The sequence below is a fragment of the Egretta garzetta genome, unplaced genomic scaffold (genome assembly GCF_000687185.1).
Source record: "Egretta garzetta isolate BGI_Z169 unplaced genomic scaffold, ASM68718v1 scaffold68, whole genome shotgun sequence".
NCBI lineage: Eukaryota > Metazoa > Chordata > Aves > Pelecaniformes > Ardeidae > Egretta > Egretta garzetta.
This window is the reverse complement of record NW_009260774.1, coordinates 5,311,576-5,337,711: the sequence shown is the minus strand read 5'-3', so window position 1 is coordinate 5,337,711 and position 26,136 is coordinate 5,311,576. Positions and strand designations below refer to the sequence as shown.

The 26,136-nt window shown below is 36.0% G+C and overlaps 1 protein-coding gene across 1 annotated transcript in view; it reads right to left on the bottom strand.

Moving 5' to 3' along the window:
• PTPRQ (protein tyrosine phosphatase receptor type Q) overlaps positions 1-24,109 on the bottom strand; it is a 108,495-nt gene extending 84,386 nt beyond the window's left edge. Inside the window, exons 1-14 of the mRNA XM_009646323.1 lie at positions 24,056-24,109; positions 23,471-23,582; positions 22,424-22,650; positions 18,417-18,486; positions 16,181-16,380; positions 14,527-14,776; positions 11,503-11,631; positions 10,599-10,745; positions 9,029-9,201; positions 6,429-6,636; positions 4,593-4,745; positions 4,294-4,473; positions 3,393-3,500; positions 584-865 (exon numbers count right to left, since the gene is read on the bottom strand). Of these exons, the coding sequence (XP_009644618.1) occupies positions 584-865; positions 3,393-3,500; positions 4,294-4,473; positions 4,593-4,745; positions 6,429-6,636; positions 9,029-9,201; positions 10,599-10,745; positions 11,503-11,631; positions 14,527-14,776; positions 16,181-16,380; positions 18,417-18,486; positions 22,424-22,650; positions 23,471-23,582; positions 24,056-24,109 (2,293 nt within the window). The remainder of the gene's footprint in view (positions 1-583; positions 866-3,392; positions 3,501-4,293; positions 4,474-4,592; positions 4,746-6,428; positions 6,637-9,028; positions 9,202-10,598; positions 10,746-11,502; positions 11,632-14,526; positions 14,777-16,180; positions 16,381-18,416; positions 18,487-22,423; positions 22,651-23,470; positions 23,583-24,055) is intronic.
• Between the last annotated feature and the right edge of the window lie 2,027 nt (positions 24,110-26,136).

Genomic DNA, 26,136 nt, shown 5'->3' with positions numbered 1-26,136 from the left:
TATTTTACAGCTACTTATTTATTTCAGGTTTCTTCTAGTGCCTTGTTGCACCTCTTTAATGTTCATCCTTCCCAATCCTCACTTCTAAATTTACTTTCCTTTCTTGGAAAATCTTCATCTACTTTAATTCTCTGCTATTTTTTTTTATCTGTACCTTCTCCAAAATATTTCTAGTAACATAAACAACTTTGCCTTCTACCAAATAGCACTTGTCTGTGAATTTTGATTTTTTAAACATTAGGATTGAATTCTTATAAAATTTCAGTTCATAACTTGAATTGCAAATTGCACTCACTTTTTGAAACCCCTCCTTTCCTAAAAAGAACTATTTTCCTGCAATACTCGACGAATCTTCAAGGACAAATAGTAAAATATATGAAGTCCATCAGGCATAAAGCTTCCCACTGTTTTCTTTACTTCTTAATATTTCATTTTTTTTTGCTTTGTATATAAAAGAGAAAACAGGGTTCAAAGCAAACACATACTTGTAAAATTAATTAAATTGATCTCCTGGGCATCAAAGGTCACCATAAAGCAGTTCATTGTGGAAAATTTACATTTTAAAAAACCCATGTGTACTCACCAGTTTCAGAAGTTCTCACCAGAAGTGGGAAAGATGACTGATTCCCATAGCCAAGTCTGGTGAATGCCCTTACAGAGATGTTGTAGAGAGTATATGGCTTCATTTCACTTAGTGATATACTTGTAGATGAGGCATTTTTAATAAATAAATCATTGGAGTCACTGTACAGAACTTCATAGTGAGTGATGAGACCATTAGGCTTCTCAGGTGGTAACCATCTCAGATTTATTTCTGTTGCAGTTACATTTATTAACTCTACATTTTGGGGGGGGGAGTCCGGTTCTGCAATACAGAAATCAAAGAGAAAAAAAAAACCTCTGAGACTTTCAATTAATTGAATATAGGACTGATCCCATAAAATTATCAAACCCTTACATCTTAAAGGTCTTTTCCAAGCTAAACGATTCTATGATTCTGTGATTTAGATTAGCTAAAAAGGACTACATTCACTCACTCACTTTCCTTCTCAAAGCCTTACCACTTTTTCTCTCAGTTAATTTTCTATGTCTTCTTTTCCACTCATAAAACCAGGCATCTTTTTGCATCCCAGACACTTTAGTTTTTCTGGAATTTCTTTTCTCATCCACTTATAAATCTATCCAAAGCTGCATTTATTAAGAAAAAAATCTCTTCTGTCTACTGCTGTCATGCAGACTGATCCTTCAAATCCTCTCACTGTCTTCCTCAAATTCAAGTTCCTTAAATGTAGCTGAACGCCATATTACCGCTTTCTTCATAAATAATCACCCATCTTATTTCACTCAACCAACCACTGAACCAAGAAGGGGACCGTACGCACTGTAACTAAATTTCCTTTACTCATACAGCTGCTAACTGATGACCATGAAGACCTCAGTGTAAATCTCGCATGCAATGGTGTGAAGGTCATGCACAAAACAATTCCAGCTCCAGGGTAGTGTGTTGGCTAAATCTACTGGCAACGTATGAGTTCATGTGACTCCAGTGAGCTAGTAACGCTTGGAAGTGTTGAAGGAGTGAGTGGGCTGCACTTATGAATAAGATCAGCTCTGAATGTCAACCTTGATTCCTCTGAAGGGCTTCATCACTTCACCCCTGAAATAACATGTCTATAAATGTTTTTTTTAAATGTACCAAGAACCCAGGATTATGGGATTCAGTTTGTGTACAAATACCTATATCCAGATATTTCAGAATTTATAATTAATTTTTTTGTCTTAAAGGTCTCACAAACCACTTTCAGTCCTTATTTCTGGGCCTGTGAATGAAAAGTGTTAACTGTAACAGATCAGTCTTCTGGATGACAAGACTGCCCACATGGATATTTCCCCTGTGAAGGAGCTTAATTTTCAATTGAAATGCATTTTGCAATTTATCTGGCATGGTAAAGTATTTAAATGCAACAGCCTAGTATCTTCCATCCTAACTTATCTACGACAGATGTAATGAATCTTTTATTTGGAGGTCTCTCCTCAAGAGTCAAACAAGTTGTTACTCCTAGGTTGGCTAAAGTTAGGATATGTGAATCTCAACCTGAATTACCTTGGGAAAACTAAAGAAAGACAAGAAGAATACAAGAGTAATTATAGATAGACTTATAAAAAGGTAGGAATTATTGGTGGTTTTCTCAACAGTTTCCTCAAGGCTTGCACACATCTCTTACCAATGGATGAACTGTTGGCCTGAAACTCCACTCTGCACAAATTTCTGTAATGCTCAAAGGCAAGGAATTCTAAACTTTCAAAGAAAAATATATTTAGATAGGTAATTTTCTGTTCCCGTGATACGCCTTTTCTCTGCAAAAAACTAACAGCATAGAAGCATGCAACCTTTAAAAAAATTTATAAGCACTTTAAGTTTCGCTGGTTAATTTGATATTTTGGTTGATTAGTTATTCAAATCATCTAAGCTTCATAAATCCTCACGATTTTTAATCCTGTAATCCTTTGTTCTCTTTTATTCCCACTTAATTATTTTACCTGTACTGTAGCATATTTGGCAATGAGTGAGATAAATGACAACTGGACAATTATCTTCTTTATTACTTTGGTAAAAGCTGGAAATTACTTTGCTGAAACCAGTGAAAATATAAACCTGATATAAATGAGAAAAGATTAAGTTTTAATAATCATGACTCCGCCTTGTAAATCAAATCCCCGTGTCCTCTTTGCAGAGGCCAATGGCAACTCCAGAACTGCCCCTGTGCCTTCCTGGGTGGAGACTGCCTTTCAAGCAAGCAAGGAAGATGCAGAAACCTTCATAAAGTAGTATAATACCTGACATTAAAATTATTGTTCACTCTTAAAATGAATAAAGTCCCAAACCTGTACCAAACAACTGCATATCTCATTCAGTATCAAAGACCTCAATCAGCAGCTCTGCTTATAGACAGCAATATGGTCTCTGAATTGCTGAAAGCTGCCATTTCCAATTGCTTCAAAACTGACCTAATTTCCATATGATAACATAAAAAAAAAAAAAAAAAGAGAAGCTGGAGTCCCAAAGATAAATGATTATGGCTTAGATGGGGTCTAGAGACACACTGTTTCCCGTGAAGGAACCTCAGCTCTGCAGCTTTCTTCCCATTTGTCTTTCAGAGTTGGAAATTAGTTGATTGCTGGTCATGTTGCAGCTTTCAACATTACCTTAAAATAGGTACTTACCTAAAATAGGCTGAATGAAGTCACTGACTGATAGAAGACTAATAATTTCAGCAAATATTGATTTTATTTGTACACTTTCTTCCCCTCCTTATGTATGTGCCCAGTCTTCTGAAGAAGCGCAAACTTCAATAGAGAAATCAAATCATCATTGCAAACAATGCGCTTACCATCTTCAGGGGTTCTCACGAAAACATCATTCTCTTCAGACAAAGCACTTTCTCCAATTGCAGTAGAGGCTGCAACTCTCATTTTATAATTTGTGTATTTTTTTAAACCTAAAAAGATTAAATAAAAAAATCTTGACTGCTGGCTTCTTAAAGGTATTTTTTTCCTCATAGCTACTTATAAAACTATAAAAATGGTTACTGCTCTAGGAGGTTTTGATACACATTCGCCACCTAGAAGACAGAATATGTATAATAACATTTATTTGGGGAGAGCCAAATAAGCACTCAGTCAAATCAACAGATTTTGAAATAAGTCAGCCAGCTTCAACCCTGTAAATAGCTTTAAGAATTTATTTGTCAAAACAAAGGATGTGTACATGTACATCCAAATATGTGTTTTTATTCTGTATGCATTACTCTGATTAGCATAAATAAATGCCTGAAACCCCACGAGGAATGCATTTTCTTCAATTACTATCAAAATTATCACCTTAGAAGAAGAAAATTATTATTGTCAGACAAATACTGTGAAAAAAATTCAAGTTTGAAAAAGAATTGACAACTTAGGAATATTTTCCTATGTGGAAAGAAGATGCTGAGGAAAAAATTCCAAGGGGAAATCCATTTCAGTAGAGTTCACAAATTACTACTTGGCACATTTCACAAATTACTCTCCTCCCATCTCACATTGTCTACATACATACCCCTCCACAGTAGACAAGTCTGTCAGTAGTGTTCCAACCTTGCTTTTACATGCAGTGGTGTTGTATGTGTTTGGATGGGGGAGATTTGGTACACCTACCTTGCAAATGGCTAGATTACATGAAGTTGGAAAAAATAATTTTGTATAATGTATTTGCAATTTATAGGGTTTTTTTATTTAAATCAAATGACACTGTACCTGTCATAAGTAAACTGTTGTTTGAAGTTGTTATATGGAATGCTCTTTTTGTATCCAGTTCCATCGCATAAACAGTATAATGAATGATCTTCCCATTGGGATTTGCTGGAGGATCCCAAAACAGCAAAACAGAGGAGGAGCTAATATTCTTGTAAGATATATTTTGTACTGAGCTTGGAACTTAAAGGAAATCAGAAAAATAAAACACTAAGCAAATAAATTGTTAAAAAATATTTAAATGTTCAATTAAAGAAGTCATGTATGTTAACTTTGATAATATCAGAGTTACAACATTTTACCTTGTTCACGTGTCCTGACCGTAAGAACTGATGGTGGTCCTTCTCCAACAGCAGTGAAAGCAGACACACTGATTGTGTAGTCTGTGAAAGGTATGAGGCCCCTTATAACATATGACAGTTCTTCAGCCAAAATGTTAATGGTATACTGATTATCTGTGATTAAATGGAGAGACACAGTTACCTACTCATAAACTCCTTTATTTTCCGTTTGCATTCTAAAGTCACTTTGACATGGAGACCTGGAACTACTTTATTGCAAAAGAATTAACTTTCACTGTAATTACAAAAATATAAAGCAAAGTTTACACTTTGCCTCTTAACTCAACCAAGGAGAGGCTATTATAGGCCCATTTGCATGCATACAATAGATAGATTGGCCTATGTGAATGAATGAATGGGCAAGAACCAAAACCATGAGGTTTATACTGACAGCTATCTAAAAAAAAAAATGAGAGAAATCTAGGAAAAGGCGTACTTGCAGATGGCCTAGTTTCTCCAGTGACTTCAGAACCATGGCTCCTAGGTTGATGGAGCTTTTATTTTTGTTTTTAAATGTTTTTAATTAAGAAAGACATATTCCTTCTTCCTTGCCCTCTCAACGGTGCTATAATAACTGTACTTGAAATGGCTTCCCTCACAGATCCCTCCAGACAGGCATTTTTAGCGTAAAGAGTTACGGTCACCAGAATGAAAAAGTTTTTGGTGCATCTGCAATAAAGTTCAAAGTCAGCTGCAACCCAACTGTGCTAGTCAAAATCATCTGTTATAAAGCAGCCATTATGCCACTGCAACATGACAAAGTGTGGGTGCTTCACATATCTGAGTATCAGGCTCAGAGTTCTGTGAGACCAGCATTAAAATGGACGCATCTAAAAATCAGCAGACCCTGTTGAAAATTTGGCTGTCAACAGCTTTAACTACTATAATAACTACTATAAAATAATACTTGTATGCTAGATTACAGCAGACGCTGTCTGAAATCAATTTTTCAGCAACACAGACATCTTTTAGCAACTCAATACCTCCAGCGGAATGAGGCCATAAAAAGAAGATTCACGTTTAAATCACTGTACATTTCTCTGTATGACAAAGAAGATTCTTCAGGATTAATATAGTACAGAAAAGATCCACTGTAGTTTAAACTAATAGATTAAATTTTGGTGTTAGATACTGGTGTATATGGAGGAATTCAGTAACTTTAATAAAAAAATCATAAAATAAAAACTTTAATTTCTCCATACTGTTCAAAACTCACTGTAAAAATTGAGTGGTATTTTAAGTCCCTGCATGTCAGCTGAGGCCCGCTTAATGATTTGTAAATATCCATACTTTGTAAAGAAACACTGGTCCATTGATAATACAGAACAAGTGTACACACTAATGACATCACCATGTCATGGGGTCATCTCCACCTGTTTGTCACCCATATAGCAAAGTTGTAACTTTTTGACCTATTTACCTTCACTGACATTTGAAAACCTATTAGTCAAAGGCTTAGAGAAATCAAGGTCTCCGAAGGGCTTGGAGATATGTTAATCCCTGACAATCACACCTGCTTTGGCAACTGTAATAACTGATTGTCTATGCAGCTTGGCTGATGGCTTTCGGGTGCTCCTTTCTCTAGGAAGAAGGTCAGCTGGGTGACAAGGGGCTAGTTCCTGCCTGTGTGGCATTCCCATTTGCTTCACAAGGTTATTTGGTAGTAAAAAAATCCGACTCCAGCAAATGACCCATTCATAATTTGCTTGAACCATGTGCTAAAGATCATATCTAGGACAGTGATGGGGGTCCTTCAGAACAAAGGAGCAGATAGAAAAATATCCTGAAATATCTTACCCAAAGCAGAATGTAATTCTGCACCTCCATTTATAGGCAAATTATCACCAGATACACTTGTAAATATTACCGGGGAAGCTGTCTGAATGCTGGGAAACATTTCAGCTGAACCTTCATATAATTCATCGGCCGTTTCCATTGATTTCCAAGAGGGAGAAGGTTTGATGTTTTCATTTATCATGTATGGTTCCAAAGAATCAATGAAATACTAAAAATTAGAAATATAAAAATAAATCACAAACCTCATAATCATTAAATAATTTAATTAAATGTATATATAATATAGAAATAGTGTCTGTATATTTGTGCATATACATACACACTATATATATAAATGTTGGCATACAAACATTATCTTTCATTACAACAATAATTAACTTTGCAAAATACAATATTTCCCATGAAAAAGCTCAGCTGCCAGTAGCCTACGATCTTTTACTCATGTTTATTGTTTAAACAAACAATACATTCTTTTTTTTAATTTCTTAAAATATGAGGTTTATAATAAAGTGGCAATTTTAGAGCAAGGCCTTTCACTTTAATGCTATATCCTTTGAGTTATATTGAATAGATGTTGAAGTTCGGAAGATTCTACTTGTACTAAGCATGTTCTGAAACAGGTTTGTAGGCACTCAAAACAAGAGGGCTTCAGGTGCCCCTACTAGGCCCTAAGGAAAAGGAATTAAAGGTTAACTAGATCACTGAGAAGGAATAAGGGGAGGGGGAGAAAAGCAGAAGCTGATGAAATAAAGGGGAGAGTGCAAATAAGGGAGTACATATGTGAAAAGGGAGAGTGAAGGAGAGGTAAGAGATATAGAATTCCATAGGACAGAAGGGACAAAAGGGGTCAAAAGACAAATGTTGGACAGGGATGGCAGGAGATGTAAGGGGAGCAAGAACTACAAAGAGAGGAACAACAAAAGCAGAAGGAAAGAGAGACAGCTTAGAGCATAGATATAAAACGGTGTATGAGCACTAGATCATTATGCCCCTTCAGAATCTGGGACTGGATCCAGGACTCCAGTGTCTCTAAATTGTTCTGCTGTCATCTGTGAACACTCCCCACTCACACATATGGCCCACTTCACTGCCAGAAAGAGATGCTTTTACAGTGATGTAACTAATACACATTAGCCCTCTCCCTACAGACTCTGGGTGGAGAGAGGGCAAAGTAGCTTTTTTACTGCTGTATCTACGGGGTGGTTAAACACAGGCAGAGATAAAGCATCAACCTCACCTAAGTACCAACAGGTAAAAGCCATATATGCCTCACCTTCACCAACATTTTGTAGCAAAAGAGTAACCCATGTGGAAATACTTTTTGCCTCTGGGGATTTTCCACTTATAACAGTCCTTTACTGCTACTAGTTATTGAGTACTGTTAGTACTGTGGATGTGAGAGTTCAAATCCTGTAGATGCTCTAAGCTTGGGTCAGTGGGGATCTACATAAAGTAATGTTTGTCATGGTTTGTTTTGGTTTTTAATTAAAAAATTACATTCAATAAACTACAATAAAGCAGCAATGATGGTAAACCAAGAACTCAAAAATTAGGAAATCCCATCATTAAAACGTGTCTGTGCAGACAATTTTCATTTTTTCTGTGTCTGTACTATGATACAATCTTTAATTATAGAGTTATATACTTTCATTTCCCAAGGATGCCTGCTTGGTTTAATGAATGGATCCTTATCCTCATTTTTTTTCCCTTTATCTCTTATTTAATATTTGACTCTAGGGCTCTATTTAATGTATACCATTCAACTTGAAAGCAAACTCCTTCATTGAGCTCTACATCAAAAACGTAGATTCTGTGCCAGATCCAGGGAAAGACATCACTGACTAAAAAAAAAAATTATTCAAACTTTGGGCACCTATGTTCAAAATTAAGACCAAAAAGCCCTACCTCAGAAAGTACCCAATCCTGAGCTCAGTGTTTGCAGGGGTCTATAGTTTTGTGCTGCACACTCTGAGCTGCCCCATCTAAGCATACAGAGCACATCAGCACCCAAAATCCAGAAGCTAGACTGACTGACAGCATAAGTCTCCTAAAATATCTGATCTGGTAGATGTGCACAGATATCCTTAATATACAACCATAGCATGGAGTTCAGCGTGTAGTATCAGACATGTAAATTCAAGGATACAAATGGGGACAGAAAAGTCTAGGGGTGTTTGCCTTACAAGCAGAACACTTGACCAGCCTTGGGAGACTTATGTTAAATTCACTTCTCCATAGGATTCATACCCACATCTTCTAGGAGCTTTCCTGAGTGGCTATCTGTGCTCTTAGTGTTAGGTCATGCTATGCTGCAAAGAACTCAAGGGCTAGAAGGGATACTAAGATTGTGGGCTATGGCTTCCTGGCTTCAGTAGCTAAGAAATTCTGGATCATTTCACCAGAATTATTTATTGTTTTCATGTTGTGGAAACAGCATTATTGGAATCTCTTTAAAATTAAGCCAGAGAAAGAGGAAGGTAGCTTTTAAAAGCATTGAAAACTTGTATGTGGTGGCTAATTCCATGGTTGGTATCTACTGGATAAGGCAGAGAAGCAAATTTAATTGAGCAAAGAAATCCATATTAAAAAAACCTAAATACCTTATTTTTTCCTTTGAGAATAGTGTTTTCCAGAGTAACCTCTGTTTCCTGCACATGTACTTTAACTCTATACTGGGTAATGATTCCATTTGGTTGTTGTGGCTTCCTCCAAACAATTTTTATATATGTGGCTTCCACTTCTGCTAGACGTAAATCTGATACAGCACCTGGGACTGAATATTCAAGAAACTCGATTTAATTAAACATCTCTGATCATTACAAGTTTTTTCAGCACTGCATGTGAAGTACAATAGGCATTTAATCAAATTTCACATCCTTATCTTTTGAGTTGCTCCTGTGCAGGTAGAGCATGTGCATAGTTTTTTTAGCAAACAAGTTACAGTTCTAAAACTACGCACACTTTTTTTGATGTATATGACATATGTACAAATCTGTTCAACTCCTAAGATGATGTAAATTGGGATAGCTCTACTGAAGTCAGTGCACTGGAAGCAAGAAGACCTTTGCTAGCCTACTATATGGAACCTCAAGTGTATTGAAAATGAAAGCTTAATTTTAAATTCATCAAAACCAAACAAGAATGAAGCAAAAAGCTGGAAAAAAAAATTAAACATGATGCATCTTGTTCATTTCACTTTGTCCTTTAACTACACAGTAATAATGATACTGTACTTTACATAGGACTGGCAGAGATCAGAAATGTTTCTTTTCAATAGTATGATACTCAGATTTGATGTGAAAAATAATTTTTCCCTAATATACCACAGAAAAAGATAAAGTTGAAATTACTTGCATAATGAAGGTTTCTAGATTTAGCATTAAAATGAGACATTCTATGTCACTCTCAAAAAAAAAAAAAAACCTGTCACCAAAATCCCCTTTGGCTTCTGATGGTGAGATTAGACAGAAGATGAGCACGGCTGTACTGAGGCAGGCCATCTCTGGAAATTGTCTCTGAGAGATGACAAAAGCAGACACTTTGGATACTTCAGGAAGCAATTCGATAAATGATAGGTGTTCCTCCTGCTGTTACACCTTGACAGCAAGCATTGGGGCAATCAATGATTGAGAGGTTTTCTAAATTTGTGCTGTGTGGCATAAACACAACACAAAACCAACCACCTTGAAACTGGCACGCGGCGTTGGATTTCATGAAAATTAAGTCAAACGAGACTTTAATAAGAACCATTCGGGGCTGAATGAACCAGACGGCCGCGGAGCGGGGGGGAGGGAAGGGGGCGGAATCCTGCACTGTTCTTTCTCTTCCACTTGCTGCCATCTAACGGGTAAGTGGGGGACGTGCAATTTAATTACCGTATCTAAAAATAACTACTTTCATTCAGGCAGAAGCTACGTTTCTTTCACAATCTCTGAAGGCTTCTGAGAGCAAGAAAATTTAGTAACAGTGTGTGAACTCGAAAAAAAATGGAGAAATAAATCGACATAACAAATTTTCAGATAAATTCTTTCATTAGCTTGTTATCCCTCTCTTGTAAGACTCTTCTAGCACATCCATTCTTTCCTTTGCAAAGTACCTAAAAGGCATTGAAGGGAAAACTGAAACCGGTTATCGTGTACAGCTCATTTACTTCACTTTATGCTTGCTTACCATCTGCAGGAGTGAAAACTGTAAGGTTGGTCTTTGGCCCCGCCCCAGCACTTGTCTCAGCAACAACGTACACGTCATATGTTGTAAACGGCACAAGGTTACTAAACACAAACTTATGATCTTTTGTGCTGTTATCCAGAATATGACCTGCAATAAAAAACGAAGAGATTTCTAGCTCAAAAATGAGAACAGTCCATTATTTGCTTATACTAAATATAGCTACTTTCCAGGATGATGAACAACAAAAAGCCAAATTTATCTGTGAAAAAGCTAGTCTGGCATTAATCTCATTGGAGATAATGCCTGAAAAAATCCTGCAAAAACATCTCAAGCAAATATGGATTTTAAGAGACAGGGATTTTTTGTTTATAAATTAATTTCTATTGCTTTTCCATAAAAACATTACTATACAGGTCATTAGCTTCTTAATTAAATACAGGCAGTTATACAATTTCTTTATATATACATGTCTGAGTTAAAAAAAAATTACAAAAACATCAGAACTGACTCATACGGTTGATTGTATACTACACGGGAATCAAAATCCTCCAGAAATCTTTAACAGAAAGAAAAAAGAGTAAAGGTAGTATACAGGATGATTTCGACATATAAGCACCTTAATTCAGCTGTGATCTTAGCATGTCATCTCTTCAAAAGAGTGAGGAAAGTTGGTTTCCTTCACTCTTAAGAATATCTCATGTGAATTTCATTGCGTACTCTTCCTCATGATGGACAAACTTTTCCCTTAAAAGTAATCTAAAATCTATTACAAACTCTAATAGTAAAAAGGATACACAGTGCTGCTTTTAAATACTCATTCTTGACTGGCAGGGCACTAAGAATGCAAGCATAAGGTAATAATCACAAAAAAGAAAAAGAAATAATCCTGTCAATTCAGACTTACCGGACGGTCCATACAGCTCAACTCTGTAACTAAACTTTCCTGTCACTGTGGTTGGTGGGTCCCACACCACTGAGAAAGACTTTGCTGTAATGTTGCTCTTGGCAAAATTTTGTGGTGGATCTTCTGGAACTTAAACAATATTGGAAAAAGTCTTTGAACATAAAATAATTTATATTAGGATTTCCAAGAACCACATACCAGACAATTAATTTTAAACATAAACATTAAATAATCTGAAGGGAAGCTATATTAAAAGCACATCTCATTACAATGACTTATTTTTATTTCATTTCTTTTTTAAGGTAATGCTCCAAAAGGTATCAAGAGAGCTGGTAGTATGCAAACAATGCTTAAAAGACAAAGGCGGCAGGGATTCTACCGAGCTTAGCATGGACTTCATCATGGTATAGATTACATACAGAAGATTCTCACACAAGGTGCATTTTTCTTCCCTGAACAGGTTCTTTTTTCATACAGACAATACTTCATATTGACGATTTCTGACAGCACTAATGATATACATTACTATCCAAAGAGATAAACCTAGAAACATTTAAGCTTGCAAAAACATTGCATACTTGAGCAATTTTCTATTTTCATGAAACTATTCACATAAATTAAAAGAATCCCTTACTCAAGTGATTATGGAATCCCATCCCTGTCCTTTCTAAAGTACACCTTAGTGTATTGATAAATTAATGAGAGGTTACTACTGAGATGAAAATCCAAATCCAAAGACAGTTAAAGGAGGTGGAACCCAAATCTGAATCCAAGTACAACTAGAGAAGGTAGATGATTTTACATCCATATAGAGTAAAATCAAATGTGATTTTCAAAAATGCTGCATACCTGAGTAAACTTATAGAAACTGCTTGATATAAATTTCTATGAAAATCAGGTCTTAATATGTCATGTGTGAGATTTAAGCGAATACGGAAATATAGACTGATCCTGTAAACAAATATGCAAGTTAACTAACACACTACTCTTTAAAAGTACTATAGTCTTTTGTAAAAACTAATGTCCAAATGACAGACATGAAAAATCCTGTCATTCCTAAAAGATATGCTACAGATTGGTCAGCAGTGACTATTTAATCATTCTTAGTTACGCAAATTGCATCAGTTACAATTGCACATACTTTCTGAAGTACCATCTTAAGAGTCCACTTTTTTTTTTTTGAAGGCTTAAATCTTCTTCTCTTTGTAGAAGTATCCTCCCCTTGGCAGCCATCCCAAGAAAGGAAATATTTGTATGCTGGGTTTTCAAAAAATATTTATAATGACACATTTTAAAATACTGTAGAGAAGTAGCCTCTTTTTCAAAAATCAAAGCAAGAAAAATATCGTCTTTGTCAAGAACACCGGAGAGCTTCAGCACAGCTCATATAATTCTGTTTGGAGGGGCAGAAATAATTTTCAACATTTCTAAATGGAACACCAATGAGCTATACAGTAGAGACATGTATCACCTTCCTCTGTGTGGTGAAATGGTCATGACAACAACTCTGTGTCATGCTCCCGTGTGAGACGGAAAGTGATATTTGAAATAAATGCACTCTCCATCCTCCCACCTGCTATCACAAACTATAATCTATCATTTCTTCTCCGTCAAGCCTCACCTCAGACACTCCAGTGGAGGACTGAAATGTGAGGTTTGGGCAATACAAGATCCTGGTAACTTGGAGGTGGCTAGTTTGACACTGAAGAGATTCTTGTAAGAACCAAGACATTTGGAAAAGGGAAGTGGATTTCAGTAATTACAGAGAGACTGGATGATGGTGCCTGATACTGGAGGGGGGACCTGTGCCAGTAATTGCAAAGCAACTCCTAAATCATGATTTTACTGTATAGGCTATATAGATAAATACAAAATTTTTAGCATGTAAAAACATCTTCCCCACTGAAGGAAATGAAAGGTAAGAAAATAAAAATAATGAGGCAAAACACCTATTAACTCGTAACACCTTCCTAACAAATCACCAACCAACTCTATGGCCAGCCTGTGAACAGGTTCCTTGGCACACAGGCATGCAGGACTCAGAAGGGAGCAGTTTAAAAAGCATCTGAAAGCTCATAAGGTGAAGATGTAAGAGGTGAATCCAGAAGCTTGGGTGTGCCAGTGTGCTGCTGAAGGATGCTTGGGTCAAGAGGGCTGACTGCAGACGTGCCGGTTGCTCTGGGCACAGCACACATCCACCCACAGCGACCGGTAAGACACCCTCTCTTTTCCCAGACTGTGCTTTCATGGGTGAATCCTGGCTGTTACAGGCACCCAGTAACCAAGGACTGAAGATCTTCTCTTTCAAACAGCTGACATCTTTGCATGTATTTGGCAGAACTAAACCCCATTGCATAAGCTTCTCACCACTTTCCAGGGCTTTCTTATTACCACTGCAATCATCCTAGGAACAGGATGAAAAATAAGCTGGAAATTAGCCCTGAGATCATTAGAACAGGAACTAACCAAAACTTCATTAACCCTAGACAGAACAGCAAACTAAGGGTATTTTAATTCTAGCAAAGCAATTCAAATGAACAGTGGTAGAATAGAATTACATTTCTTTTCATCTTAACAGTGCTATGAATTCTGGATGTATGAAAGTAACAACAAACTGTGTCATGCAAAAGAATGATGTACTAGCAAACAGAAAGCCAGAATAACATTCCTCATTCCGTTCATTTTCTCTTCATCTGTATTTTTAATTCTCCTTCCATTCTGCCATTATTTTCAGTTATTAAATTATCCTCAGTTTTTTATAACATTTGATCTGTCCTGAGCATGCTCTGGTATCTTTGACTTTTAATAATAACTGAACTCCCACTCACTGTACATTATTAGATACATTAACAGTTAGATACACTTTCAGTGGATTCCATCAGGTAAAATTAAGTAATCATGTAAATACAAGAGTGTGATACAGATAAAGACCGATTCGGACTGAAGTACCTTGCAACATAACTGATATTTTGAAGTTTTCATATAAATCTGTGAACTTTCTTTCCATTTGAAAGCAGTATATACCTGATTCTGGTGTCCGGACAATTGCACTGTCAATGTAACCTGCTTCGGTGGTAACTGCAGAGACTTCAAAAAGATAGGTGGTATATGGCCTGAGGTTAGTTATAACAAAGCTAATTGGTTCATTCCAAACAGAGCTCATTTGACTCGGTGCCTCTGTACTTGGTGCAACGGTAGTCCGTGAAGGAATTGTGGATTTGCTGAAAGTAGTTGAAGGAGTGGTAGTACTCCACAAAAATGATTCACTGTTATCCTATAAAGGCAAAATAAGACATATGATAAGCTGCATCGATAACCTATAATTGTAAATATGTGTAGATCAACAAAGGCAGACCACCTTTAAAACAAAATCATCCAAAATTGCTTCTCCTTTTTATACTCAATCTCCAAATTTAGGTAGTCATTTCATTAGCTGACACTGCTAGTACATCCTGTTAGTGACAGTATTATAGCTTCCTGCCTTATACCAAAAGTTCTCAAATCTGACTGAACAGAAGCAACTGTCTAGGATTCATTTAATTATTCCCATATTCCATTTTCAGCATTCAGTCTCTCTCTTTAAAAAAAAAGTCCCCTAGTGACATCCTACATGACATGTATGTTATTTTATGTATGTATATATATGTATATAGCATACATATATCTGTATATAATGGCTAAGACCAGACAAGGGTTTCCTAATCCATACTGTCAGGAGACACCTCTGAAAAACTGCTAGACATTGCAATAGCCAATGCTTATGATTCAGTAGGTGGCAGTCTCAGTGCTGAATTAGATCAGCCTGATGCTGGGAAACTTCACAAGGCCTAAGATTATCATCCAAATAAAATCTGAGACTAAAATCCTGATAATTTTATCATTTAAACTGCACTTTTCATTAAAGTACTAAGCCTAGCATCCTGGAAAAAATGGAAAAAAAAAGTAAAAAAAGTTAGGCAACTCAACATCCGAATAATCACAACACTCTGCTCAGAATGAAGAGGAAAAGGAGAATAAACAATGCAAAAGAGAATTTTCTGCAAGAAATTCTGAAAGGTATACATTGGTTATAGGCCTGAATCCAGCGAACAGTCAAAATTCAGAAACTTTTCAACGTATGCTTATTCTAAGAACAACTCAGACTACAAGCATTTTTTAAAAAATCACTCTGCTAATAGTGGGTCTTTTTATTTTTATATGAAAAGTATTTAAATAATGTTGAAATATCTTACACAGAATAAAGCATACATTTCAAATTTAAAAAGCATTAATCATACTGTACATAAAAATAAGTTATTAACATTACACTATGTCTTCACTGACAAAAAAAATCTTGACTTTTCTAATTGAATACTGTAAAAAAAATTTTAAAAAGCTGAAAAAAATTCAAATTTATCTATTTCATCATTTTCTGTTGAAAGGACACCAAATTGACCCTTTCCAAATAATTTTACTTTATTTAAACTGAGCTTTTCAAGGAAAAGTATTCCATTTAAACTATTTTGGACAGAAAGGTTTTTCTTAAACTGTAATATCCTGCCTTGAGCCTAAGTCTGTAAAGTATTTGGGATTGTTCTGAAAAGCAAGCTTCCAAATGTTTTATGTCTCAAAATTAAAATGTAAAACTGTATTCTGCAGCTTGAGTCTATTTCTAATTTAAAAGGTTTATATCACTTACATTACATTCTGGTAACCTCCCAGACAGAAGGTCCTCTACTTTAACCAAGACATCTTTCACTACAATTCCACTTCTTGCATGTTTCACACTAATCTTGAAACTAGTTATCTTTCCATTTGGTTGTCGAGGGAGAAACCAGATCAGATTTACAGCTGAATAATTTAAGGCTTCAACTGTGAGATTCACTACTTTACCTGGAGCTTGAAAACAAAACAAACAAAAGCAGTGAGACATACTTTTCTTCTCAGCACTGAAAAAAAAAATTCCCATTTTTGTTTGTAATGCCATTTCTAGCTTCTGAAGCCTGAAGCAAATAAATAACAACCATTCACAAACACATGTAAAGTAGCTGATATGCAACCAGCTCTTTTCCAATCTAGTTCTCAGTCTCATAATAATTGGTTTGGTTAACTTAAAAATATTCTTCGTAGAAGCAACTCATCTACTGTGTCAGAAGTAGCAAATTTTTGACTAGTTCTATTTGTTTAAGAGCATATGACAGCAGTAGGTGTTTTATTTCTCTTTACCTGTGTCATCTTTTCAACTGGACATAGATTTTTGCTGTCTTTAAATAGCTCAATTTAATTTGAATATTCACTATTACCACAGAAATAGTGCTATTTGTATCTGTGACAGTTTCCAAGTCCTTTTGTCAGAGCATCTGTACTAATCACAGCACAGAGGAATGGGATGCAGCATCTAAACAAGATTGTACAAGCTATGTGAACTTTCCTGAGAATTACAGCACTGTAGCTCTCTCAGGGCACAGGGAGTAGAAGTTCCTGTGATAGCTGGGCTTCGTACTAAGGAGAAAAGGGTAATGCTGGCTTAAAAATATGCACATATACAATGTCCACAATTACAGATCTTCCACATCTGAATTTAGAGAGATCCTCTAAGCCTCATATTCAGCTCTTGTTTAGGCCCTGCTGAATCTTTTCCAGGTCTTTCACCCTCTTCCCCCTCCTCCCAGACTACAGCCTTTATATTTAAATAATTACATCTTCTGTCTAACTTTCCTACTTTAAACTGTATGTCTTCATGTTGATCAAGATGCTGGGGTTTCTTTAACCATCAAAGCAAGAGTTAAAAAAGTTGAGAAGGTAAAAGTATAAATATAACATCAGTGACAGAGAACTCTCACCTAGAATTTGAAGAAACATTCCAATTATATTTATATAAGGGATTTTAGCTTTAATAAAATGTGAGCAGAAATTCATCAAAAAGTAAAAATCTAATGTTCTCACATGGAGAAATGCTGATGCTTCTGTCAAACACGAGTAAATAAAGCTCACAGAAATAAGGTTTTCTACCAACAATAACATACAAAAATAGTTAAAACCAATGATCTTGCATAGCTCCACATGGCAAGTTTACTACCCCTTCTCATATTTCGTTTCAGAACTCATTGCGTTATCCCAGAAATCTGATGCAGTGTGATGATTTCCTGCCATTAACTGAGATGTGTCACTCTGTGGTTTGCACCGCTACAGAAACCAACCAGCAGTCCTAAACGCAGAGGGGTGGTCAGCACCATGGCAGCACAAATTCTATATTCCACTAAGACTTGTTCACCGCAACATAACTGGCCTGGTGCCAGCTCTTCAGCCAAGGCTCAACTGCTCCCGGAGTTTGAGCAAGACTACAAACACTAAATTAATAAAGATTATGCAAATTCTGGCTTTAAGTTTTTAATCCAAAACCATCAAGTCAAATTTTCATGTAAGACATGGGGTTTTTTTGGGTTTTTAGTTTTCTTCATAATTAAGAAGTAAAAACTTAGTAAAATACATTCTGTGCTGGGCTTTGTAGAGAAGGCACTTGACTCCAGCACTAAACCAATATGGCTTGACATAAGTAGGCAATGCCAGAGCTAATCCCAAAACGAAGTGTCTCCTAGTACTGCTGCAGGCAACAGCAGATGGGTCCACTTGATAGGTAGCTCTGCTCTCCTGTGACCTTGCTTTCTGGAAGCAGCCTACCTAGAAAGTGGCATAGGAAAACCCCAACAGAAACTTTGCATGTAAGAAACCCCCATATGTGCACACTCTAAATGCTGTTACTAGCAAATACGAAAAAATGCACCTTTTCCACTGAGTGAGAGAATATGAAAATAATTAGGATTTTGTTATAAATGCATCAGAATTTGTTCAAGTATAAAATGTGTCATGGATACTTTATTTCAACAAATCAGAGCAGCTTTAATTAAAATAATTAGCAACTTTATTAAAATTACCACTTTCTGCAGTCTGAAAAAGAAAAGGATCACTGAACACTCCAACACCAGCACTGTTCTCAGCAGCAACCTACAAGGAAAAACAAAAAAAGCCATGTTAGAGAATCTATAGGATACATAGTTTCAGGGACTACAAAAATCTTAAGGATACGGAGAGATTCACCTTCTAGCTTTTATACTATAAATATACAAATGAACATGCTTTTAATAGCTGTATTGTTTAATTTACATTCAACATATAAATGTGAAAAAATAAAATGGAAAAATTATGAAACAGTGTAAGAAATCGAGAAAACCGCGTGTGACTATCCACACTTCAAAAGTGCCGAGTCCCTTTTTTATGCTAAAGTCAGCAGCAAGAATAACACCAGTAACACTCCTTTTCCTTACCACAATTCACTTAAACCAGCTTCACCATTCCTATTCTATTTATTCTATAGCTTAAGATTGAAAATAAGTTCTGTTTTATTTCTTGAACTCCAGAAGGAGAGCAAGAGCAGGCCAACCTTCCTCTGAGCAGAAACCCGAGGAAAGCATGCCTTTTGGCAGAAAGACAACAGGCCAGGGAACAGTGGATGCACTCTATGGTGGATGTGTCTCAATGCTCACTATCATAGCAGTCTTCCTGTGGAATGGCAGTACATTGAGACTTTGGTAGAATGTATGGAGATAAACACAACAACAAGCTCTGTAATATAGACTTATTGACAATCTGACTCGGTGGTGGGCCATGGCATGCAATACTTACAAAAGAAAGAGGAATGAAGTCTAACTCCTTATTTTGAAAAGAAGTTACAAAGACAACAACAGGTAAAACATAAGCAAAATTCCAACAGTGATAGTGAGAGGTGTGTGAAAGAAGCAGCAAAGCAAAAAGCTCTCCAGCAAGGTTAAAGTTGGGAGAGTCATTCCCTCCCACCAGTGTCAGGTAGCAAAGGCATGGCAGTGCTGCTGAGGGAGCTGACAGTGCTGATTGTGGGGACAGCAGGGTGAGAAGGGACAGATGTGCAAAACTATGTGTGGATCACAGTAGAAGAGACAGACAGCATGCAGGGTATAACGAAGGGCAACGAGAGTGGAAGCAGGTCCGAAAGGAAAACTGTTGTAATCACTTCTCAGGAATAAACTGTGCATCTTTCAGAAGACTGTAAAGCTATTTAAACAAAAGCACTAAGCCACAGCAGACAAACTACAGCAAAGAAATATGAGGTAACATGGAAGACATGATCTAGGATGTAAAGGGACACATATGCCTACAACCACTTCCCAATGCAGTGCATGCTCTGCTTGGTGAAGGAGAATCTGTATCACTGGCCATACAAACACTCCCTCCCCCTGCATGCACCCCTCGTGACTCCAGCCAACCCTTCCTACTTCCATGCCACAGAGGGAATGACTTGAAAGGTCCTTAAGCATTGATGAATTCCACAGCAATTGCAATAGCTGAGGAAATTACCTGGAGATTTTCAGGGGGTTTACAGGCGATCAGAAAATTCTGACAGTATTAAAATGACATTATATAAATCTAAAGGTGTGTCCTCACCTTAACACTGATTTTTTGTTACCTCATCTCAAAGCAGGTACTGTAGAAAGGGTCCAGAAAGGAAAACTAGCATTAAGACAGACATGGAAACTCCCATTTCATATACATAGTTTCAAGAGAACTCAAAGTTACTATGACATAAGTATGCAAAAATTTGCACGGTAAAGGTGTCAGCTACACACACCGATTAGCTTTGAAGAGAAATCAAAATAAATGCTTACACAATGTACTGTTAGCTTGTAGAGATCACTGACACAAAAAGCCATTATAGAAGAAAGCTTGGAAACATTTAAAAAGGACAAGTTTACTATGCAGCTAACAAAGTACTATCCAAAGTTCAATTAGCTGCAGCTACATTTGGAAGGAGTATTAATTTTTGTGCTTCAAAGAATGTTGCCACTAATTATTTAAGTTTAGAAAAAAAACTTGAGTGCATATTTTTACAAAATTATCAATACTCAGATGTTCACAATTATTCATAGCTCTCCAACATTTAACAAATTATCCATTGTAACTGCTATTTCTTTAAAAAATGTTTTTTTCATTAGATGTAAAGAAATTAAGACCAGGCTGTTACAAGCAGATTGGAAACCCATATTCAAAGCTTGTAAGTTTTGTTGAACTGTACTGTCACAATATTTACTAGAAAGAATTTCTCAACAGGACCAAGCTTGGTATCCTAAAACAATAAAGAATTTTCATCTATGCAGAAGTCAAGAGGACTTTTAAATGACACAACAGGCCCCAAAAATTAATCAAAGAAATAGAAGAAATTGCTCAAGACAAGGAAAACATGTAATGTTTCTTTTTGGCCACATCTGTGCGGTAGAAAAAGTGTTTCCACCTGAGTCGTTATTGAATTCATGAGGTTACTCGTGGGTCAGGCGGTCAGGGCGCCCACCAAAGCAGTAGGTAACGTAACAACCCTTAGCTTGCCAACAGACTTTTATTCACTCATGAGAAAAGCCGTGTGGTCCCTGCTAGACAGAGGTTGTTGGGTCACAAGTCACTTCCCTGAGTCAAATTCTGCTCTAAGATCAATGTTTCAGGCAACAGCAATGGGAAGATTCCCCAACCACAGGGAAATTATTGCGAACTAAAACTAATGATTTAAAATGTTGCACAGTTCTCTCAGGGAAGATTCATATATGGAGCAAAGAATGGAATTTGCAAAACCTTTAATAGTTAATCCCACGCAAGTGCTACTGAGGTACTCAGAAATGCAAATTGAATTCTATTAATAACTTCATTTGTCTGAGGAGATTAATCCGCTTAGAGTCTAAGTGATGATACTTTTATCAAATAGTAACTGAACTTTTTGTGTGGTTTGGTTTTTTGGTGGTTTTTTTTTTTTTTTAACAGATGACTGGAGGCAGGAGATCAAAGGATAAACATTTCTCCAGCTGTGGATATACTGTCTTTTATCAGCATGGTCATCACAACTGGATTCACAGTGAGCAACTTTCCCACAATGGCAGGCATAATTACATTTTTACTTTCTTACACACACACACACACACCACCTTTACAAAGAATCACTACACGTCCTTATTCCTAGTCTGGTCAACTTCAATATTTTTTTTATAGCTTTGTGCTATATGAACTTTCATGATATGGAACGAAGCAAATCAAACATCTGATTTCATTTCATTCTTGATATTGAAAAGAAGCACCTCTCCAAGGTTCTTATGAAAGAATAAGTCAGGTGAAGAACTGCTTGGCAAATATAGCCAAGCGGACAGCAGTTCATTTCTGTCCCCCTGAAGTCATTTATTGTCGAAGAGTTCAGAGATGGATCAGGAGAGCCTAATCTCAATGTAAACAAATTCCACATACAGAAGTCATGAAAAGACATATATTGATTTTGGCAGTAGATATTCACTGTGAATATCTAGGCAATAAAATCTATGGAAAGGGAATGGAAAAGTATGACATTTTTTATTTCAGGATATAACACTAGATAAAACTCCCAGGCTTAGGGAAACCAGGCTAAGGTGTTTACAGGCTACATCTAAACAGACATTCTGGCAAGAAAACTCCTTCTTAACCTAATTAAGTTTAAAATCAAAGAAAGATGTACCTACATGCTTTTCTGGATCATTTAGAAATCTATATGTAATATCCAAAGTGCAACAGTGATTTGAAAGATTAAATCTCAATGAAAATGAAGGATTTAGTTTTTGAGAATTCCACCCTTCGCTGTTTACTTTTTACCACATAATGCCATATGTCAATAAGAATATCAATAGAAGAAACAGTGTTTTATTACAATTTTGGTTGGAAATTATTTAAAGTAGATTTAAAACCCACCACTGTAAAGAAATAGCTGGCTAATATATTTTTTCACATGGCAATAGTAATTAGCAAGGGCCTTCAGAAAACACTATATGGACCTATCATAAACTCACACAATTTACAGTAAATCAGAATCCAGAATACTAAAAGGCATTTGTAAAGCTTTTACCGTAATTTCGTAAGTTGTTCCAGGATTAAGACTGGTAAGAAGAACTTCCAAACTATCTGGCTTTGTTGTGACTTGCGTATAAGCTGTCTGCATCCATGGGCAGACCTCTTTATATTTAACAATATAGGAGAGAATTCTCCCATTTGGATGCAGTGGTGTATTCCATGACAGTAAGATCCCAGCAGAGCCCACTCGTTCACCTGCAAGGAACACAGGGGGCCCAGGATCTAAAGAAAAGAAAAAAAGTAATTTTTTAAAATACACACACACACACACCCACACACACACACCCACACACACACACCAGTTTTTAATTAAGTTTCCAGATAATAGAGACACCTTCACAGCTTCTATAAAGAAATTAAATCATCTGCCAGGATAAACCAGTAAAACTACTGAAAACTAATGTACTGTTGAATAAAAAGCTTTTTTTTTTCTGGCTAGAGTCCTGTTAAAAAAACCTATTAAATAAATATTGGAATACCAGGAACATTCTTCTATAATAATGTAAAAAACATAATGCTCAATATCTTCATGGACAAAACAGAGTTTAATGCCAATTTAGTATTTGAGATATTCTAGCATGCTTAATTTCAGTTCCTTTCCCTAAAACCACTCAAAACCAAACTGCACTCTCTTACAAAACATGTCTGATATGGCTACATTTTTTTGAAATGTCCCCAAAGTCTACCACTATACATATGAATTACGGTAAGGATATTACTCCATGCCACAATAGCAAATTTTTCAAAAGCTTATAAATTGTCCTCCTTGATGCTTTTCTTTTCATTTTTTTTAAATAGCCAAGCTAATGGATGAATACAACTACAACTGACATCCATGGCTGCTTTTTAAAAATATCTGATAGAGAAACACTCATGCTGTCAAAGAATACCTCAGATTCAGTGTATTTTTTACGGTTAAAGATGAAAAATTGACTGTTCAAAACTGATTATCATTTCTCAGATACTACTGTGCATATAATAAATATAAAAAAGCATAGCTAAAAAAGAATCAACAAAATTTCATCAGTTATTATTAACTCACTTGTCACATTTGTTGTCACTGTTCTACTTGCAGGTGAACTGTAGAGTGAAGAAGAAACTGCAGCAACTGTAACATTGTATGTTGTTCCGGGAACAGCATTAGAAAAATCAGCCTGAAATAGGATTTATTTAAGTCTTTCACCAAGAATCATGAAAATGAAAAAAGAAAAAAAAACCCAAACCCCAAAGGTTTACGCATTTCATTACTGAAAGTGACCTGTTAATAAGCTTCTAGAAATACAGTATTTTTACAACAGTAAAAATAGTAGTTTACATCTGTCAGCCACAGTGCACTATTTTTCCATCTAATTTAAGTACCCTCCATAAGATTTGTATAACATTCAATATTAAAGAACAACAAAATTAACTATTAATTTTATCACAGAATCACCTATCAGTGTATCTGTAGAGGTTTTTCTGTATCATCATAATTACCAAAGTAAATATGAAGCATTATAAAATTCCTTTTTGAAAGAATAAACACAAAAGCAGCCTGAAAAACTTACAAGTTTTTGACCCTTAAGCTAGTCCATCTTTTGAAATAAACATAATTAACAACTTTTTAGCAAGCATTTACATACAATACCTGTATCTCCGCAGTTCCAATAAAAACCAAAAGCAAAACAACCAGAACAATCATTATTTCTGTTAATATTATTATATTTTCCAGACAGCAGAATCAAAAAGTGCTCCTATTTCTTTTTGATGGCTTAGCAGTGAAATGTTGCCTGCATTAATGATTTAAGCACAGATCTTCCTGGCAAGTACACAATTAATGAGTCTGTATTACTCAATAGCTCTGCCCTTCCTTTGTTAAACTATTCATGAACCCTTGGATGACTGGCTGTATCCTTCTAGCAGACTTAAAAAAAGTAAATGCACTACCTGTTGTTAGGTAGCAAACTCTGGATGCTGAAATTTGCTCTCACCAATTTTTCATTAATACTTTCATTTTCATATTTGCATTAAATAGCTAAGGAGGCAAGTCTGAATTCCTCATCAGCACAGTGCATATGGAAAAGCTGGCCAAGCAAGTCCTGTAATAAAAGCACATACTTGATACTCCCTAACTCCAAGATCTAGGATAACAACAGAACCATGATCAGGAATAAGATCCACATAAAATCTGTCTACATGTCCGTACGGTAGTCTCCAATACAGTGAAAAAGAAGATGATGAAACATTGAAGAATTTAAGTCCCTCTGGCTTTGCAGGTTCTGAAAGAGAATTGTGGAATAAAAGACATTAACTTAAATAACCCCCTTTACAAATATATTAGTAGTTATAACTGAATACAAAAGCATCCAAGAACAGTTTACTTGCTACATGAAGGATAATTGCTAATTAGCCTGGGTACAGCAGTATACTATACTACAGTTGCTATACTACCTCTGAGACTTGGTTGATAATCTCCCAGCTATGGTGTGCAGACATCCCCATCCACAGGGAGAGCAAGCTCAAGTATCTCTGCCCAGTGTTCAGTTAACAAGGAATCTCTGCACAGTTCTGGTGTTTCTTCTATCCTCAACCTCAAAGTTAGCACTAGTATCTTCATAACCAGTGCCACTGTTGAAATTCAAGATATAGCTGGTGCTTGTTCTCTTGCTAGCCCCAGGGTTGTTAACTCTTTTATATTTTTCATGTATTTGGAATCCCAGTAATTCCATGAAGTCTAGTGAGTTAAGTCCCCAGAATTTGGATATTTTACTCCTTTTATTAAAGCCAAGTTTCCACCTACTCCTGTCACACCATTCGCTTTCTTCTGCCTTTGAATGCACCTTTAAATCTGTATCATCCACTCTAAACCTAATAATGAACTATATTTTAGCTTTTTCAATAGGTCATAAAACATTACCTACCTATAATATTGTACATTTTATCCATTTGTGCAATCCATAGCCATGAGTATCTGTCTCCTTTCTACTTTGGAAAGTACTCACAGCTGACAGCTGTCCCTATGCTTATCTCCCAGAGCAAGCCCAGTCAGCGATGCTATTCACCACATTTCAGATTTGCCACTAACGTTGCACTCAGTCCTCTGCCTTACTGACATCGTCCTTCAGAATTCAGACTAAATCTTCTAGTACTGTTTATACACTAATATCATACTGTGCAGTCTGAAGATCATATCACTTCTATCCTGCAAGAGCTCCACTCCTTTCTTATTTACTGTAAATCTGCTTAGATTATATATCTTTCATGAACTCTTTACACTGACTATCCAAAGTTGCAGAATCATTTCAAACAGATTACTCCAGTTTTGCCATCAAATAATCTGAATTATTAATATATCCAAATACTACCTTTAGATTTTATATTCAGTCTGTATTTGTCTCATATGCATGATTTTTAACTTGTTGCTTTAATACTAACAGAAAAAAATATATAATTAATATTATAATGTGGAGGTCTGCAAGTGTAACTGAGAGCATAATTTCTTCTTTTTAGTATACTTTTATGAATTTTAAGTCCTACTGCTATCATCAGTACTATTATTTCCATGGATCTCCACTTCCTTTAAAGCTGGATTTTATGCTTATAGAGGTCTTTTTATACAGTCCCATGACTAATCTCTGAGTGCATAGTTATCACAATACTTAAAGTCATCTCTTTACTTCAGTTGAGTTAATTCTGACTCAGCAGTAGAAGACAGTATAAAAATGTCCT